The sequence below is a fragment of the Eucalyptus grandis genome, chromosome 7 (assembly GCF_016545825.1).
Source record: "Eucalyptus grandis isolate ANBG69807.140 chromosome 7, ASM1654582v1, whole genome shotgun sequence".
Taxonomy (NCBI): domain Eukaryota; kingdom Viridiplantae; phylum Streptophyta; class Magnoliopsida; order Myrtales; family Myrtaceae; genus Eucalyptus; species Eucalyptus grandis.
The window spans coordinates 32,741,297-32,759,879 of record NC_052618.1 but is presented as its reverse complement, the minus strand read 5'-3'; the positions used below and the strand labels follow the sequence as shown (position 1 = coordinate 32,759,879).

Genomic DNA, 18,583 nt, shown 5'->3' with positions numbered 1-18,583 from the left:
GAGTACTGTCAAACCAACTAGTAACTCTCCAACCTTAGAAGTTTCCAGTTGAAATAATAAAATTCTCTCAAGATTCCTGTTCAATGGATGATTGACCCTTTTATGGCCCTGACGTGACATTATATCATCACCTGTCAAATTTCTATGTTTGCCTTTTCAGTTCATTGGCACGGCAGTTGCTAGAACAGACCCGGGTGAGTACTGGGTGAGCATCATGAAAGAAGAGCCCATGCCAGAAGCAATTGAAGGCCTCCTCCATGTGATCAACCCTCCATCAGATCGACCTCACCTCACTTCTCTCCCCGAGAAGAAGGAGGCTGACTGCCACGGAGATGACAAGCTAGAGGACCATAAACGACTCATAGGTGATTTTGAGCCGAGGCCCGATGTCACAGCTTACGGGAACGATGCCAAGCTTCAACAGAAGAAATTCACGGAGGATATTGAGCCGAGGCCTGATGTCACGGCTTATGGGAACGATGCCAAGCTCCAACAGAAGAAGTTCGCAGAGGATTTTGAGCCGAGGCCTGATGTCACGGCTTATGGGGATGATGCCAAGCTCCAACAGAAGAAGTTCGCAGAGGATTTCGAGCCGAGGCCTGATGTCACAGCTTATGGGGACGATGCTCAACTCAAGGGAAGAAGCCATTCATGAATACATTCGAGCCAAGACCCGACGTAACAGCTTATGGCCAGAAGTGATGGTGAGAAGAGACAACGATGAGGTGTTACTGCTTCACGTAATGTATTTGATTTTAGTGCAGTATTGTGAATGTGTGTGTCGACAAAGCCGGTAAATACCTCGAATAGAACTGATGTACGGCGATGGTGATTGTGGTGTGTCGCATGTTCTGGTGGTGGTTTGTCATTGCCTTGCAAATTATAAACGGGGTTTTTAAGAGGCCTGTGCTTTCAATAAATACTTTGCTCCTATGTGCGCCGCGATTCTGATACCAACTAATGCCGGAAACTATCACGAGAGGAGACAAGAATAAAAAAAAAAAGATGAATCCCAAAGGCTGACACGGATTTGGAGAATCCTCCAGGCAATATATTCAATACGCGTTCCATCCTATCTTAATCTCACTTGACCATGCTTTTGAGCTAAGACTAAATCCAACAGAAGAAAAGGGTGAAGGGGAATAAGCAGTAAACAGCATGCACTCTATTAATATCCATAAAGGTACAAGGACTATAAGAGCTGAAACTGCATCCACTACTCACAACTGAAACGATAGAATAGTAAGGAAAGAAAACAAAAGTAAGAAAAAAATGGCAACTCGCCAAATTTTTAAGTCGATTTTGGCTCATGACAGTGGCACTCTCCAATCTTGTGAAAATTCTGTAAGGGGAGAGATTATATGACAATATCAAAAGGTGAATACTTCACACTAAACCGCCAGAAATTTCCCTTGCCGCTAACCTTTAGGAATTGAAGAAGCTTTCTTAGTATGTGAATATAGATGAGAGGAAACAAGACTCAGGATCAAAAGTCCATGGCCACAAGACTCCGAATCTTAGTGGTCATGTTTGCCGCAAGCTCAAGCTCGTTGCCAGCCATGGCAATTAAGTACTCCATATCGACTGTCCATGGCCACAAGACTTTGGTCTAGAGGCCATGGCAATCACAAGACTCTGAATTGGGTGTCCGTGGCGCAAGACTCAGAGCTGGCGACAATGGCTGCAAGCTTGAAGCTTAAGCAGCCATGGCAGTGAACAAGAAGAGATTGAGCCCTCACAAAGATGGCTCCGGGTTTGAAATTGAAGATGTCTTTCGAAGTGAAGAGGAAAACTCCACGGACTTAAGCCAAAGCCTAAAGTCTCAATGGTTGGAGACAAAATGGGAGGAAAGAAACCGAATATGTCATCAATATTTTCATTGCATCAATTCCGGGTTAGCGATTTTTAACCGCCAGTCCATGTGAGCAAAATCCAGAACCGGATGACGTGGATACAGGAATCATTTTGAACCCAAAGATAGTCATACAATACAAATATAACTCACTTTCATCCTGGACAACGAGTAAACCATTCCCTGCTTCAAGATGAGATACGTTTGTCTCAGTTCTATCATGGTCATATTTTCAGTTGGATGTACTATGTGTTGATGAGTAATAAGGAGCTTGCTCCATCAACTGTCTGAAACAGAAAGTGGACTCGGCATATTTGTACTTAGATCACACACAAAAAAAAGATCAATACACCAACAAAAATCAACACTGATGAGAAAAGCCGCGTCATGAAAGACAAATTAAGTAGGACATCACTCAAGAATACATTTGATTCGGCAATAAATGGAAGGAACCAGACAAAAGAATCTGTCAGCAACCATTTTCTCTGGCAAAAGCAATGTACAACCCAGCATCATCTAAAACAAGCAGAACCTGCTAATATCTGAGTAATCCTTCATGGATTCATTTATTGGGAAGAAGCATCGGGCAGTCCTTAACACTCGCATCCTGATGGCCTTGGCTGACTGCTGTTTGCCGATGGTGTCTGGCAAGTATCTGCATTTTGCAGAGTATTCGAAGAGCACAAACAAGACTATGTTAGTATTATCATTGATACAGAAAATGAAACAGTACACTACAGAGATGGATTTTAGAGTGCAAAGTTTATCTGTGCAGGTGTAACTGGGACAATCAAAGGAAGCCCAACAAATTTATCAACAGGCTCAGAATTACAGATGAAACTTCGAAGTTTGAGTTACAGCTCAGCTACCGAAAGATGCATATTTATAGATGATGTGCCAATAGTGGAGCAACTAGGTATCACGACTAGACAAGAACATACCCTAAGGCCAATCAAAATAATATTAATCATTTCGGTTACAAAATAAGGATACCGTGTCAAAGGTTCCACCGGCAGACACAAACCCAGCTCATGAGATTCTCAATATGCTTGTCAACAGGAGCAAGGGTCATATAGGAACTTACATCTCTTCTTCTTCACCACTTTTCAAGGCATTCTTAGCTATGCACTGAAAAGCTTCCTCCACGTTGACACCTTCCTTCGCAGAGGTCTCAAAATATGGTATATTCCCCTTTGAAGCACACCAAGCTCGAGCTTTTTTCTCCGATACCTGAAATCACACATCAGAATGCTTATGTCAACCCAACTTCCCCACAGTCACTTGAGAAAAGAGGGCTCTAAAGAGAGAAGGTAAACAAGGAAACATAAAGTACCACTCTGCTGTTTCCACCATCCATGTCAATTTTGTTTCCTATGACCACAAATGGGAAATTCTCCGGATCTGATGGACTTGCCTGCACAAGGTTTGAAGCTTGTTTCAATTTCAAGGCTGTCACGTCTGCAGATGATTGTTAGGGAAGTGAAAGAGGCAAATCTCAATCAAATTTTAGCTTGAAGTAAAACCTGGATGAGGAACTCCTCCCTCCAATTGTTAAGATTGTCAAATGACTTCATAACGTTAACATCATACACAAGAACACAGCAGTCAGCACCTCGATAGAAAGCCACTCCAAGACTCTGGAATCTCTCTTGACCAGCTGTATCCCAAATCTTATTAGACAAAGAAGACATACATTACATCAATCAGTGAATACGCAAAATTGGCAGGAAAAATAAAAGAATTGGACAAAAGAACAACTGATTATGTCAAGAATAATCGGTTGCAATATCACGCATTGTTGATTGGCAGAAGCCACAATGCAGACCTATTCTAGTGTTCAACACCAAACAAAATTGCGTTCTCTCTCAATCCCTCTGATATGAATCTGCAATTTTGCCGTCATATCTAACCAAAAAAATGTAAGAGGAAAGACAAAGGAACTAACACACACCAAATTCATATTTGTACCTGCATTTGTGCATATAAATAGCACCACTGGACTATGCTGCAGCAGCAACCTTATGCACAAATTCTCATGTATCATTGGCCTATCCATCCCATTGTAGTAGTGGCTAGTGTCCTCGTGACATTAGGTGAGTCTAACACTGTTAAAGAGCACTCCAAAGCATTGGGAATAACACCTCGAGCTATGGAATTCTAAACATTTACCCTGAATAGGACATACATGCTTGCTTACGGGCTTTATGGTGCTCTCACCTTTTCTACTGAGCCACACCACAATAGGTCAGGAAATGGGACAGCACCTACCACTAAGAAACTCTCATGTACCAATGGTCTATTCATCCCATTGCAGTTGTGGCTAGTGTCCAGGTGACATTAGGTGGGTCTAACACTGTTAAAGAGAACTCCAAAGCATTGGGAATAACACCTCAAGATATGGAATTCTAAACATGTAATTCCTAAATAGGACATACATGCTTGTCTTACAGGCTTATGGTTCTCTCACCTTTTCTGCTGAGCCACACCACAACAGGAAAGAAAATGGGACAGCACTTACTGCTAAGAAACTCAGCAGCATTTACTAAAACATGATATTTCTCATGCACGAATTCTTCATGCACAAGTGCTTGTGCAAAGTCTACAAACTAATTCTGTATACCGCATCAAATTAAAAAATTTCAATAAGAGGCTCCAACATGTCTTTTGCCAACAAAAAGGTTCAATTTAATGATTCCATTCTTTTGCGCACTTGTTTACTGATGTTTATGCCCAAGCAACAGAGAATTGCCCTACATTCTGCCATAAACCTTGATTTAGATAGACAGCTTCCCAGAAGAAGCTAAAACTTGCAGCCTTGCACAAGACAAACTGACGACAAGATCTCTTTGACTAACTTCATGGCTGAAACTTGGGATTAAAAACTTTTCCTCCACATTTTTGAAAGAAAAGGACAAGAAGGCACGCGTCCAGGGATGAAACTTCTCACTAAGTAGATAACATCAATTTTCTCAGGCACATATCCTCTCTGGTGTGCAGGGTACTAAACTTGAACTTGTCTATACAAAAGAAGAGAGCAAAATGCCTCAAGGAAGAAGAAAAAAGAGCCCATAGTTTTAAAAGAAATGGACAAACACTAGGGGGGTGTAATAGGAAACAAAATCACAATAAAAGGTGCGAACATGACAAATAATGGAAAAAGTCAAGATAAACTCCAAACTATGCCCACCGTGACACATTTGCCTTCAACTTTTTGTGACATTAAAAATCCCAAACTATGCTTATTGTGATGTAAAAATCCCAAGCTTTTCCTTGTGACATTTACCCTAAGCTTCTCCTTGTGACATATAAATAAAAATAAAAAATAAAACCGAACTTAAGCCAAATGACACATTTACCCTCTAGTGAGGTTCTGTTAGATGGTTTTACAGCCAAAGCAATGCCGTTTGTACTTCACTTAAGCCACACGAGTGCCATGTCAATAATTTTTGCTTTAGGGCGTCCACGTAGGTAGATTTTAACAGTTCTTATTGTCATAACTTTGACAAAGGGTAAATGTATCACACAGGTATAAGTTTGAAATTTTTGGTGTTGCAAAGAAAAGTTTAGGTTAAATATGTCATAGTGGGCATAATTTAGGATATTTGCCCAACAAATAATGTGTGAAATTGTTTGCAGTCAAAATGAAATTAAGCATGTTATCGTAGTATAGCAGCTGTCTGTCACTGACCTGTAAAGTGAAGAGCCTATCGTCGAGCTGAACTTCCTTGGTCAAGAAATCAGCTCCAATAGTTGCTTTATACTGATTACTGAACTTTTTATTTACATATCTTAAAAGCAACAGATTTAAGGCAAACATCCTAAAAGAAACGAGGCCGGGATAGCTGGCTTACCAGAAAGTAACAACTACTCCTTAAAATAAACAAAGGGAATTATCCAAATCAAGAAAATAAAATACAAATCAACGTTTTGACACCAACTGAAGCGGGAGGAACAGGATACTGGTTCATCAAAGAGGTCTTCCCGACCCTGCAAATCACAGGAAAAACCAAACTCAAAGCCGATCCCGCATGATCTCTAAGGTGTAATTGGCCCAAAAAAAGACGCAAACAACCACAATTCCTCATCAAGAACGACACTTTTTCCGCGGAGAAGTTCACCCCGACAGAACCAGAGAAGGAACTGTTTCCCAACCCCTGAGCCACAACGTTCATCCATCAAACCGCCGGCGTAAAGACAAACAGAGCTTCCCCGACGCAATTCTCGATCCCCCACCACCCTGCCGACGCCTGGACCACATCGACGACCCACGATTCCCCCGATCGTCTGACCAAACCCAGGTTTTTATCTCGCCTCGGAGTCTAAGATCCGACTGGACGATCAGCAGCCCCCCGCCTGCCCATGGACACACCCCGGACGCATCGCGAATGCAGAGCAACGGCGCAAGAGATGGAAGCGAGCGACGGGGACTCACCCGCTGTCCCCGAGGATGATGACCTTGAGGAGCGTTCTCCGGCGGGACGGCATCGCACTGCCTCGCAGAAGAGAGAGAGAGAGAGATGTGAGCAGACAGCACTTCGAAATTCTCGCAGCCTGCTTCGGAGAGAGAGAGAGAAAGGGCTTTGCAGCTTCCGTCGCTAGCTGGTCCGCGGATCTTCTAGTAGCCGCACGTGAGATTTAGCGGAAAGTGCCCGGCTGGCACGCGTGTAAAATGTCGTGATTTTTGGGGGCAAGGAACAAAGTTTATTTATTTATTTACAGACTTCTGTCAATTTCTTTAATACATTTAAAAAAAAATTGACTCGATTTGACTGGAATATTCCTCAGATGCGAAATCACGATTTTTTTCTTATCCCTCCTTAGCGTTTTAAAAATTATTTGTTTTTAACAAGAAATTCAAATAAATAACCTTGAAAAAATTTCAATCCGAAATTAATATATTTGAAATAAAGGTATGAAATTGCCAGGTTAGTTTCAAATAAAGACTTAAAATGGTTATAACAGTTTTAAAAAATGGCTTGACATCACTGATTATTGATTGGCTAGATATTCCTACCGATCAAGGAGACTTTTCATCAAAATATAATTATAATTTTACATTGTTTTTTGTTTTTCTCTTTTCTTTTGTTTTTCTTTTCAGCAAGCATTGGCAAGGGCCCAGCGAGGCAGCAACTCTCATCGACTGCAAGTGAGGCAACCCACACGTAGATTTGGCACGAGCAACCTTGGTTGGGTGAGGCTGTCTCTTGCTCATGGCTAGTGAGGGTGGCCCTCGCTTAGCCCTCTTTGGTGGCTAAGACAACCAGAAAACGAAAAAAGAAAGAATGAAAAGTTTAATAATTGTTTGTTGATGCATAAATTTTGCAATTCGATCATTTATTTATTGCATAGAAAATTATGGGTCAATTTTATCCCTAAAAAAATATTAATTACATAGATGTTAGGAGCATTAGCATAACAATGAGTCCACATAAAATTGCATTGCGCGGATCTCATGCGCAATTTGGGAGTGGACATTCAATATTGGTGGCAAGGAGCCCACTCATGCGTGAACTCCAAAAAATTGGCTTGGGCAAAAAGAAAAATCCAAGGGGTCACCAATGTTTCTGCTGAGAAAGATAATGAAGAGAAAGGAAGTAAAATTTGGAGACATTGACCATATATTCTCTTCATGCGTATCTATGGCGGTATATTTGGCTTGTCTTGAAGAAATTTGTTTCGTGGACACACGTGGACACATAAAGCAAATAAAAGAAGAAAGAATTCGGCTGATTTTACGAAGATGCGGGTAAAAGGATCGAGGAATGTGGATAGAAAGGAATCGGAAAATTTGTGGCTACAAATGTCATTGTTCTAAAATATAATATGCAGATTTATTCTCTTTTCTCGAAAACCTAGGTTAGTGCTACCTATAAAAGGACCATCTAAGGACAAGCAAGGGGAGGCCACACATTACGGCCACGTTGAGGGAAGCGCAATAGAGAGTAGGGATGAAAAAGTTGGGACGTGCGAGGTTGGTTCATCAAAAAAAAAAAATCATGAGAGGGGGAGAGAGCATTTTTTTAAGAGAAAAGTGAGAGGGAACTGTTGATAATTTGTTTATAAAACAAATGAAGAGGTGCCTTGTCCCACGTAAAAAAATGTGAGTGCTCACGTGGACGGGAGATTTGGCATTAACCAACAATCATTAATTTTATTTATTCTTACCATTTACCAAAAAAATTATTTATTGAAAATTCGGATTTATTTTTATAAAAGAAATTAACTATAAAGTCTTGTTGAAGCAGTGCAAGGTCATTGTTTATGGAAAAGTTACGGTTATTTTTATTATTATTTATTTAATTTCGAATTTTTTTATGTCTTTTCAACGTAACTTTTGATACATACTTGTTTATTTTGTAACATTTCTCGAAAGGTTGATTTTGTTCTTTTTTGTAATATTTTGAAGAGTTGCATCTATTCAAAAAGACATATATAAGTACATTTGTTTTGAGATCAAAGAATGATTTCTTTCATTTTTTTTCGTCTTTTTCAAAAGAAACTACAGCTATTATTTTTAATTGTTTCCATGAGAGACCCTAGAGAAATATTAGAATTGCTATCTAGTATTCTCATTTGAAATTTTGTTGTATCTGGATGAAATTTGCCGGTGACCATTAGCAACTTTGTGGGGCAAATAAATCTTTAAAGAAAGTGATATCATGCGTCTCAAATCCGACTTGATTACTCGATTCGATTTCATTGTTCAACTCATTTCGGAAGCCATATTTTACCAACAAGAACAGAGTGAACGTGAGCCACAAAAAAATGTCTTTTCTTCTTTGTCAAGTGCAGAGAGGTAAAAGAAAGGAGGAAAAGGGGGGTCTTCTTCGACTCCCCCGATTGGTGCCTCCAGTTGCTCGACCTTGAAGTCAACGCCCGCAGCCCACCATCCTCAACCGTTGTTCCTCCGTTGATCGCTACTGCTTCACGTCCAAACCGGCGCCTGCACGCAGCCGATGCCACGAGCAGCCACGCGCTACTGCCAATCTTTGACCGAGTACACCAGGAGTCCCTTCGGCGTTCTGTTCTTCAACCCAGTGCAGACTCGACGAATCCCAGCCACTACGCCTTTGGTCGAGTCCGCCTTTGTTTTGCAGGTCTTCTTCGTGAACCCAACAGATTCGCCTACAAGACAAACTTGAAGAGAGGGAACGCGTGCCTCCACTTCTCTGTAGCACCCATGCATAAATCCATGCATGAAGTGAGAAAAGAAAATTAGGGCATAGATGTTCCCAGTAAAAGAGGGGTGGTCAACTTTGAGGGGAATTGATTGTGTTTCACAAAAATTGAAGACGTTTCCAGCAAGCTTGTCTTTTTATTGTCGTGATTGACTTTTCCATGGCAGGTTTTCAGCAAGGTTCCCGCCACGACTAGCCTTAGTCGTGCCTCATCAAGCAGCTGCAGGATTTCTCGAGGGACGCCAATAACCCCGGTGAGAATTCCATCCTCGGGGTCACGCGTTCAAGTTCCAATCGACGCGATCTCGGAGCCTTACCAAGTTACTGCCTTGGTCTCTCCACCGCAACGTTTTCTTAAGTCAACGTTTGTCCAGCAGCTTCCGCGATGATTGATTGCTTTTGCAGGCGAAAACGATTACACGGTATCCAACTCTCGGCTTTGCCTCGCATCGTCACTCAAAGATTCCTCGACGTCGGCTACACCACCACTTTCGCTGAGCACCGCACCGCAAGCTAAGGCGACGAGCTACTGATCCAAATCGAACTCCATCGTGATTCACGAGCCACCATTCGAAGTCCAAATTGGAAGTCGGTATTGGGAATAGGTAAAACTTTGTCTATTTTAATTTCCAAAAATTAGTCGAGGCTGTGTTCGTAATCTAGATTAGCCTTTTAAATTGGGAAATCTTCCTAATTTCACAACGTACATATAATTGACTGTCCGATTTCATGCTCGAAATATGATCCGCAATCATACGGAAAAATCTTCAATCCGATCTCACGCTCGAGATACAATTCGTGATTTTATTTTAAATTAGTCAATCCGATCTCATGCACGAGATACAATTCGTTAATCTATTTCCCAAAATTAAATGGATATGGATGATATCTTGCTTGATTTGGTGTCGTGCTTTCTTGATGCCTCTATTTGAGTGTTCCTTAAAAGAAAAACCCAAAAACATATATTTGAGTTAGATTAGGTTCATGTTAAAATATATTTTGCATATTTAGAATAGGAAATTTATTTATTTCGAATCCCTTAAATAAAAATCCAAAAAAATGCAATCATTTAGGATGTTAGTTTTAAATTTAAATTGCACTTTTAATTATTTGGCAATTTTAATTTCGAATTTCGTAATAAAAAAAGAAAAATTTAGAATTATGGCATTCTTTGCACGTCATTGCATATTATGATAGATTGCATGCTTATTAAGAAAATAGAAAATGACATGTGCATGTCATATAGAATTAGGTTCATGAAATGCATGTTACTTAGTGATTGTGGTTAGGTCCATTTAGCTAGAAATTGCATGTCATTAGGTTAAATTGCATTGCATTGCATGACTCTCCTTAAATAAGTGAAAAAAAAGAAAAAGAAAAAGAGATTGCGTGTTAATTAGAAATCATATCTAAAACTGTTGATGTGAATTCTGATCTAACATTACGGATACTTTCGTTGCTATGAGATAAGTCCTGCAATTTATTCATTGCTTTCCTAGAGTGTTAAATTGGTGTTTTGCGCATCCGTATGATCACCTTACATGTTAGGGAATTATATTTAAAATCAATTTAAGTTGCCTACAAGAAACATTTTTTTTTAAATAAAAGAATGATACCGAAAGGGCCTTAGAGAAATCTAGTGTAATCAAAGTCCCCGTACCTAAAAAGTCTCTAGTTCGTAGGAGTAAAGTAAAACTCCTGTTACTTTACTTGGGTTTCTAATCGACCCACCAAAAAATAAATTAGTGGCGATTTCTACATAAAATCCATTTGCATGTTAAGAAATTGAATTTAAGTCGCGAATTGGTATGAGCTTGGGAGAGCCCAAGTTAAGTCTAGACTTAACAATCCATTAGCCAAACCCTAGATGGTTCACACCCAAAAATTTGGTCGCGACAATGTTAAAGATGAAAATGCCATTGACCAATTAGAAAATCAGGCCCTTCTTTGAAACCAATAGCTATTTTAGGCATTCATTTGAAACGGCATCCACTTTATACTCTTATTTGAGAAAATGAGAGTATTTTAGACTTTTATTTAGAATTTTCCCAATAAATTTTCAATAGAAAGCCCTAGCAAACAAGCTTGAGCATCACTCGAATTTGAATATTATTTGATCCCAATAGAAAGAAAAGTAAAATGAGCATTAGATATAATTATGAAAATTTGAAATTTTAAGCGAATTCTCTACAAATCTTCTAATTTTATGGAGCACATATTCTTACCTTTGAAACTTATATCTATGATATTTGCTAAAAATCATCCAAATCCATCTTGAATCAATCACGTGTGGAGCGCATATAAAGAAACTAGTATCTTATAATACGAACTTAGCTACTCCTAGTTAACTACCTAGTAATTGTCAAATAACATAAGGAGTAAGGAAAAAATATATTATAAAACCTAGAAGTTTTCTTAGACTTATCCATCGTAAAATTGACCTGGAAAACAAAGATAGCACAAACCCAATAAACTTTCTCACCTTTCTTTTCGGATCGAATAACGAGGCGATATCAAGTTTTGTTGTTTATGGGAATGTGAACTTCAAATTAAGTAATCCCAACTGCATCACTTCTTTCGAGAGAGAACGAATAGACATAATGAAGTCTAATGAGTGTAAGGGAGTGTGGGAGACTGAAGTCACCGTCCTAACTGCTGAGCCGCTGCAACCGCCTCAACCAATATATCGGAAGCACGAATCCGACCGGCTAGATTTGGGGCGGGACTAGGAACAAACTGACTCGGTTCCCGTTTTCTACCCAGAACCGAGTTTGTTTGGCATGTTCATAATTTGTATTATAGCTAGTTTCAATCTGTAACAATAAAGTCATCTCGGCTCAGCAGTCGGGATTGCACGTATCATCCCCAAGGTAAGTGGCTTGAGTCCCCGAAGGAACAGGTTCACTTTTGTTTTCACCCTTTGACTGCTTTTAAGGGCAGTTCTGCCCGGGAGAAGGCTCGTGCCTAGAAGCCAGAGCCTTTATGATTACGCCGGTTCTCTAGTCGCTGCCACCTTCAGTCTCCCGTCTGCTGCATGCTTGATCTCCATGCCGCCACACTCGGCAGATATTGGATTTTCAAGATCTGAAGACCAAGTGATGATGGGCGATAGCCCCTTCAGTGGCGGCGGCCACTAGGATCATTACTACACAGAGAAAGAAACACGAAGGGTCCATTTATTTCGTAAAAAATATTTTCTTTCATTTTCTAACCTTTGATTTGCTTAGAAAATATTTTCCTACCAAAACTTAAATCCAGAAAATGATTTCCTCTTTAAAGGAACTAGAAAACGTCCTCAAAATATGACTAAGTGTCAACGCTTAAATCCAAAACTCTACCCTTGAGTACAAAAACCCCAATGTTGGCTCCCGAGTCTTGGCATTTAAGACTAGGTTTCCACTGGCCAAGCCCAAGTATATCAAAGTCGGGCTTCGAACTCTTGGTGCTTAGGCCTGAGCCCCCAATGACCACGTTTGGGTCTACCAAGGCCGTGCCTAAACCCTAGTGCCTAATGGTGAGCATCTGTCTAGTCAACCCAGGAGCGGTGCATCGATTTCAAGGGGGACTGGACCAGTCCTTAGTCTTGAGACCTCTAAACCCTGCAATATGCGGGTTGATTCTTAGTCTAGAGATTTTCAGGTTGGTCCATCCAAATCAACCCTGTATATACTATATACATAATGTATATCATATATTTTTGTGTACTTTAAATCATTGCACTTCTGCCTCTGTTCTTTCTTATGCAGTTTTTCCATGTAATTTGAAAGTAGAAGCCCAGCTTGGATTCAACAGGAAAAAAAGAAGAAGATATAAACCATCTTTACTCACCTTGCTCACCACTTGCCTCTCTAGGCTCTAGCCTCTCCTTATGAACACAGCTCAACTGTTGAAATTGCTCACCTCTCTTGGCCCGCCTCACAATCACAGCTCCACAATGCCAAATGGAGTGTTGTTACCTTATCTTAGATCTATTTTTGATATGTACCAACATACATAGTTTGATTATTCAATGTGCAATGTTGATGAATATGTGATTTAAAAGAATATGTTTATTCTTTTAAGGAACATAAAAAAATGAAAAAACATTGGTTGATCCCAGTTGATCCTAGAATTGGACCGGACCCACGGGGTCAATCCGGTCCTCGGTCCCTAATCTTAAAATTGATAATCAACACTATGTAGATTGGTCCCTTGGTTAGGTGCTAGGGACTATGCTCACCCCTATTGATGCTCGTAATTGATACTCCAACACCCAAGCTTGTGTACATAAATGCCCTACTCGGGTGTCCGATGCTCAAGCTCTAGTCCCAACCCTCAAGCTTGGGTCCACAAAGGTCATGTCCTAGTCCTCAGCGCTTAGACTTGAGTTCTTAGTTAATAAAACAATTGTTATTACAAAAATATGTAATATATATCAAATCTTTAATTTTTTAAATGATTTTTTAATTATTTTTATTAGCAAAAAGAAAAGAATATAAAAAGTTCCACGTCATATTTTCCTTACCAAATGACAAAAGATGCTTTCTGATTTTTTTTTCTTTCAGATTTTTCACGAAATAAACGGACCCAAAGATTGTAGAAGCATATGGAGGGAGCTGATCAATCAATGCGTTTTATAAACCGATATATCTCATGGCGGTACATGTTTTTCCCCAGAGAAATTCACAATGTCAGAGAATCCGGGGGAAAAAAAAGACACGGTCCATTAATATTCGGAAACATAGAGTAACATATTCGATCGCATTTTCTAGATACGTCGAACAACATGGCATTAGCGAGCTGTGCATAATTGGAGGACTATTTTTGGGCAGGGCTGTGTCCATTCCAAGTCATTATAATCGTAGTAATTCAGCGTCGCGCGGGCGAGATTTTGCCGATCACTTACTTCGGTTGCTCGGCGAGCAATTTGGAGGGAAACACGACAACTAATTGAGCTAAAAATAGAACTGTCTTAGACGTTTCTAGGATGATAACAGGGTCCAGAGAAGATTCACCTGATTTCTAGGGAGGAGGACATTGGCCAACACCTCCTCCTCCTCCAGGAAAGCGCCATTACAAAACGATTCCATCGCTCTTGTTTCCTGGAGATTTAGACCTTCTCCGGCAGGTATTCTCTCTCTTTCTGTCCGGCAGATGATGAGATTTGATGAGGAGCAGTTGGATGCTTTTGCTTTTCTTTTCTTGCTGAATTCGATTGGCGTTTGATTGATGAATTGATTCGTGCGTGTTTCGTTGTACGTTATGGAACTTTCATGATGGTGGGTTGCTTGTTTGTCTCGGGAAGGGTGTTGGGGGATCTCCCCTCCTCCTCCGACTGCCGCCGGCCTGCCGTGAGCCGTTTGGGTCTCAGTGGCGATGGACCCATTGCCGCCGATGGAGTCTCTGGTGCTGCCAACCCCTCCGTCTTCACCACCACCTTCACCGTCGCCTCCGCTGCGGTCGTCGCCACCACCATCGCCACCGTCTCCTCCTCCCATGGCGTCGAATTTGACTGCATCGCCACCACCATTGGCCTCACCCCCACCCCCACCCGCTACCTCGCCTCCCCCGGCTTCATCGCCACCACCTTCAGAGGCCATCCCGTCTCCGCCGCCTCCATCAAGTGATCTAAATACCCCGCCCTCACCGCCAATAGTTGCCCTGGCCCTCCACCGCAACAACCGTCGCCACTACCGCCAAATACGCCGAACTCGCCGCCTTTACCTTCCCTATCGCCTCCTCAACCAGCAAACCCTCCTCCTGTAATTCCGCCGCCAGGTGACCCCTCTGGTGGCGCATTATCACCGCCTCCTCCATCCTCCGCGGTACCAAATTTTCCACCGCCGCCAGGATCTCTCACGCCCCCGTCAAATGGAACAACGCCTTCTCCGTCGCCTCCGACGGGCTCCTCAACAAGTGGCAGCTCGCCACCATCTCCTAGCTCCTCCTCGTCACTCCCTCTCTTGCCTGTCATGATCGGAGTCGCGATAGGAGTAGGAGTGTTATTGGCCGTGCTCTTGGTGTGGTTTATCTTTTCTTGCGCTGGGAAGAAGAAGAAGAAGAACCCGCGAGCTCAGACGAATCATCACGCTGGCTCTTTTGGCGATGGCTCAAAGGTGCGTGCACAAACTAGACCTAGTTCGTGCTAAAGGGAAAGAAAAAAGACAATAAAAGAATAAGTGATTTATCTTCTTTCCTTTTCTTTTTCCCTCTTTAGCTGGCAAAAGCTACTACAAGACCTACTCGAGTCGGCGCAACACTCAGCCACCTGGAACAGATCACGTCGTTCAAATCCCTCCCCGCTGGGGGCGGTGGCAGGCGCTCTACCTTCAGGCTGGCCGACGCCGCCACCGCCTCTCTCGAGCAGCACCGAAGGGAACTCGAGGAGCTCGCATGGCCTGGACTCTTCCATCACTCTCGGGTTCAACAAGAGCACCTTCACCTATAACGAATTAGCGATGGCCACAAACGGATTTGCCTTCGACACCATAATAGGCCAAGGAGGTTTCGGGTACGTGCACAAAGGGTGCTGCCGAGCGGGCAGGAGGTGGCCGTGAAGTGCTTGAAAGCCGGGAGCGGGCAGGGAGATAGGGAGTTTCAGGCTGAGGTGGAGATCATCAGCCGTGTCCATCACCGTCATCTGGTGTCGCTGATAGGATACTGCATCGCCGGAAGTCAGAGGATGATGGTTTACGAGTTCATGCCGAACAAAACCCTAGAGTATCACCTTCATGGTATGGTTCTACAATAAATTACCAACAGTCACACCCAATTCACAGGGTGGATCACCTAGCTTGATGAGAGTATCACCTTCATCTATCACTAACAATCGCACCAATTCACAGCGAAAGATCGTCCGCCCATGGGTTGGTCCACCAGGCTTCGAATTGCTTTAGGATCTGCCAAGGGCCTCGCTTATCTGCATGAAGATTGTGAGCATCTCATCTCCTCCCTCCCTCCCTTTCTCTCTCTCTCTCCCCCTCTGCAATGATACATTGATCATTCCAACTTGAATCATCAGGTCACCCTCGTATCATCCATCGGGACATCAAAGGTGCAAACATCCTTCTTGATTTCAACTTCGAGGCCAAGGTCAGTATACGTTTCTCTTCTTTTTCCGGGGCTGAAAATTGCATCTGAAGCCGTTTCAACCATGGCAATGGATCGTGTAGGTGGCGGACTTCGGACTAGCTAAGCTTACTTCGGACAATTTCACTCACGTGTCGACACGAATCATGGGAACATTCGGGCAAGAAATATGAATACTCAATTTCATCTCTAATAGGGTCTGAGCAACCAGTCCGATTCAATCCAAGGAACCAACCCGAACTGGCCTTATCCGACTTTTTCTAGGCTGGTTCATACATGGACCGGGTAGGTTTCTGGGTATAAAACTTAGGAAACCGACCATGACCGTTTCAATTCCTGGTTTTACACCGCGAACTGGTTCTGAACGGTTCTCTCACTTATTCATTTTGTTTAGAAAAAGGATAGGTACATTGGAGATCTGTTTCGAACTGGGAAGCCTAGGAAATCCACCATTGCCTTATTCACTACACCACAAACTGTTAAATATGATAAGTTTTCTTGAAATAGCAATTAACCTACTTAAACTGTAGGCCTGATTCCCGAATTGACCTTGATATGGGCTTGGAACCGCCCAGTTCTGAATTAGGAATCAATTCTGAGAGGGTAGATTCCAGATCAAGAATCTGAGACTTATCTACCCTGAAAACAGTCACTTATCGACCAACTAAGTCAACGTTACTTTTTGCAGTTACTTGGCCCCGGAGTATGCAGCGAGCGGCAAACTGACTGACAAGTCCGACATCTTCTCCTTCGGAGTTATGCTTCTGGAGCTGATAACGGGACGGCGTCCGGCCGACCCCACCAGCGAGTTGATGGAGGACAGCCTTGTGGATTGGGTTCGGCTCTTTCCTTTCATTTTACTTGAGAAAACAACTCACCATTAACATATCAAAACGACCAAGAAATTCCAAATGGAGAGGCGTATAGTTGACATAAAATGCAAACGGATTCGATATGATCTTTTTTTTTCCTTCTTCTCTCTTACTTTACTACGAACAAGCCATGCGTGGGATTATTGTTCTTTAAAATCTTTACATTTGGTAGCTTAAATTTGAACCTTCAGTTTAATTCATGTTATTCTTGGATGAGCAGGCTAGGCCCCGAATCGGACGTGCCTTGGAAGAGAGCAAATTCAACGAGTTAGCCGACCCGCGGTTGGAAGCCCGTTACGACCATCAGGAGATGGCGCGCATGGCGGCGTGTGCTGGCGCATGTATCCGGCACTCCGCTAGGAGGAGACCCAAGATGAGCCAGGTACATGTTTTCGCTTATCGAGCTAATTTTTTTCTTTTTTTTGGGCATCTCTAGGAAAGATTACACGGTAATATGTAAATCCCGCTAGCTACTAATATGTAGGACTCGATCAATGGATGGACCTGGTCGGGAGGTCAGGATATCGAGTCTGAAATTCCTTGTCCGAGCTTGCTCGTGATTTGAGAAACATCGACTTTATTCATTAAATGATCAGGCTAGGGCCCAAGGGGGGAAATCGGTTATTGGCTCAAGCAAGTCCTAGGATTAACCTATGACATTGCCGGATCCATGATTCAGTCTACTTAGCATGGATAAAGAGTCGAGAAAGTTAGGCTTTTCTTTTAGAATCCATCACTTCAAATTTTCCATTCTCCTGCTATGATCCGCACAGCAATAGCCCAAAGGCATCAATATAATTTATACATCATACCCCAGTATGGAAACTCAGTTCTAACTAATTGCGAATTGGCCAGATCGTTCGAGCTCTAGAAGGGGACGGTTCTTTCGACGATCTAAACTTCTGGCCGAAGTCGAACGGCCAAAGCTCGACCGGCCAAAACTGGGCCGCCGGCGGATCGAGCAGCACCGATTACGAAAGCGTCTCTTATAGCGAGAACATGAGGCAATTCAAGAAAGTCGCGTTTAACAATCATGAGTACGTGAGCAGCGAGTATGGAGGCACGAGCGAGTACGGGCTGAATCCTTCTTCTTCAAGCAGCGACACGGAGGAGACGAGCAAAGTCGGGTCCAGGAGACATAGTCCGTGAAAAGATCGTTTCCGATGAATGGGACGAATCGACCCGAATTGGATTATAATCTTGTGGTCCTTTCTTTTTCTATGTTTTCCTTCTTTTTTCTTGTAAACTTCCTTTGAACAATTGTTATATGCGTTCGCGTTGGAAGAAAAGTTAGGAATATATATTGTTGTGTGGTGTTGTGTTGCGGCAAATTGATTTTTTTTCATAATCGAATTCGATGAAATTAAAATTTCGTACGTTAGAGTTTGGAAAAGTCCATCTTATTAGCATTTTATAAAATGTTGATCCTTTCTGATTCTTTTTCCACATTTCTTCAGCTATCTCAATGTTGTTAAAGCACAGTTGAATTGGCAATGATGAATAATAATTAATACCAAAAGAGAAAATCACATTTTTGAACATTTTTCACTGAATTTAAATTCAATTTTAAGCATTATTACTAGTAATTGATCGAAGGTGATGCCACGTGTAAA

The 18,583-nt window shown here is 42.0% G+C and overlaps 3 protein-coding genes across 3 annotated transcripts in view; 2 read left to right on the top strand and 1 right to left on the bottom strand.

Moving 5' to 3' along the window:
• LOC120296089 (organ-specific protein S2-like) overlaps positions 1 to 655 on the top strand; it is a 1,993-nt gene extending 1,338 nt beyond the window's left edge. Inside the window, exon 2 of the mRNA XM_039317748.1 lies at positions 161 to 655. Coding sequence (XP_039173682.1) covers positions 161 to 655 — 495 coding nt within the window. The remainder of the gene's footprint in view (positions 1 to 160) is intronic.
• Positions 656 to 2,152: 1,497 nt separating this feature from the next.
• Positions 2,153 to 6,440, bottom strand: LOC104455468 (ras-related protein Rab7). Its single transcript, XM_039316252.1, is given in 8 exon segments — positions 2,153 to 2,488; positions 2,490 to 2,507; positions 2,937 to 3,082; positions 3,186 to 3,266; positions 3,376 to 3,522; positions 5,541 to 5,640; positions 5,813 to 5,839; positions 6,285 to 6,440. Coding segments are annotated over 8 exon segments (615 nt in total). The 5' UTR covers positions 6,338 to 6,440; the 3' UTR covers positions 2,153 to 2,445.
• Positions 6,441 to 15,114: 8,674 nt separating this feature from the next.
• Positions 15,115 to 18,119, top strand: LOC120296088 (proline-rich receptor-like protein kinase PERK5). Its single transcript, XM_039317747.1, is given in 9 exon segments — positions 15,115 to 15,125; positions 15,227 to 15,534; positions 15,537 to 15,743; positions 15,855 to 15,941; positions 16,031 to 16,101; positions 16,182 to 16,258; positions 16,787 to 16,934; positions 17,191 to 17,352; positions 17,826 to 18,119. Coding segments are annotated over 9 exon segments (1,365 nt in total).
• The last annotated feature ends 464 nt before the right edge of the window (positions 18,120 to 18,583 follow it).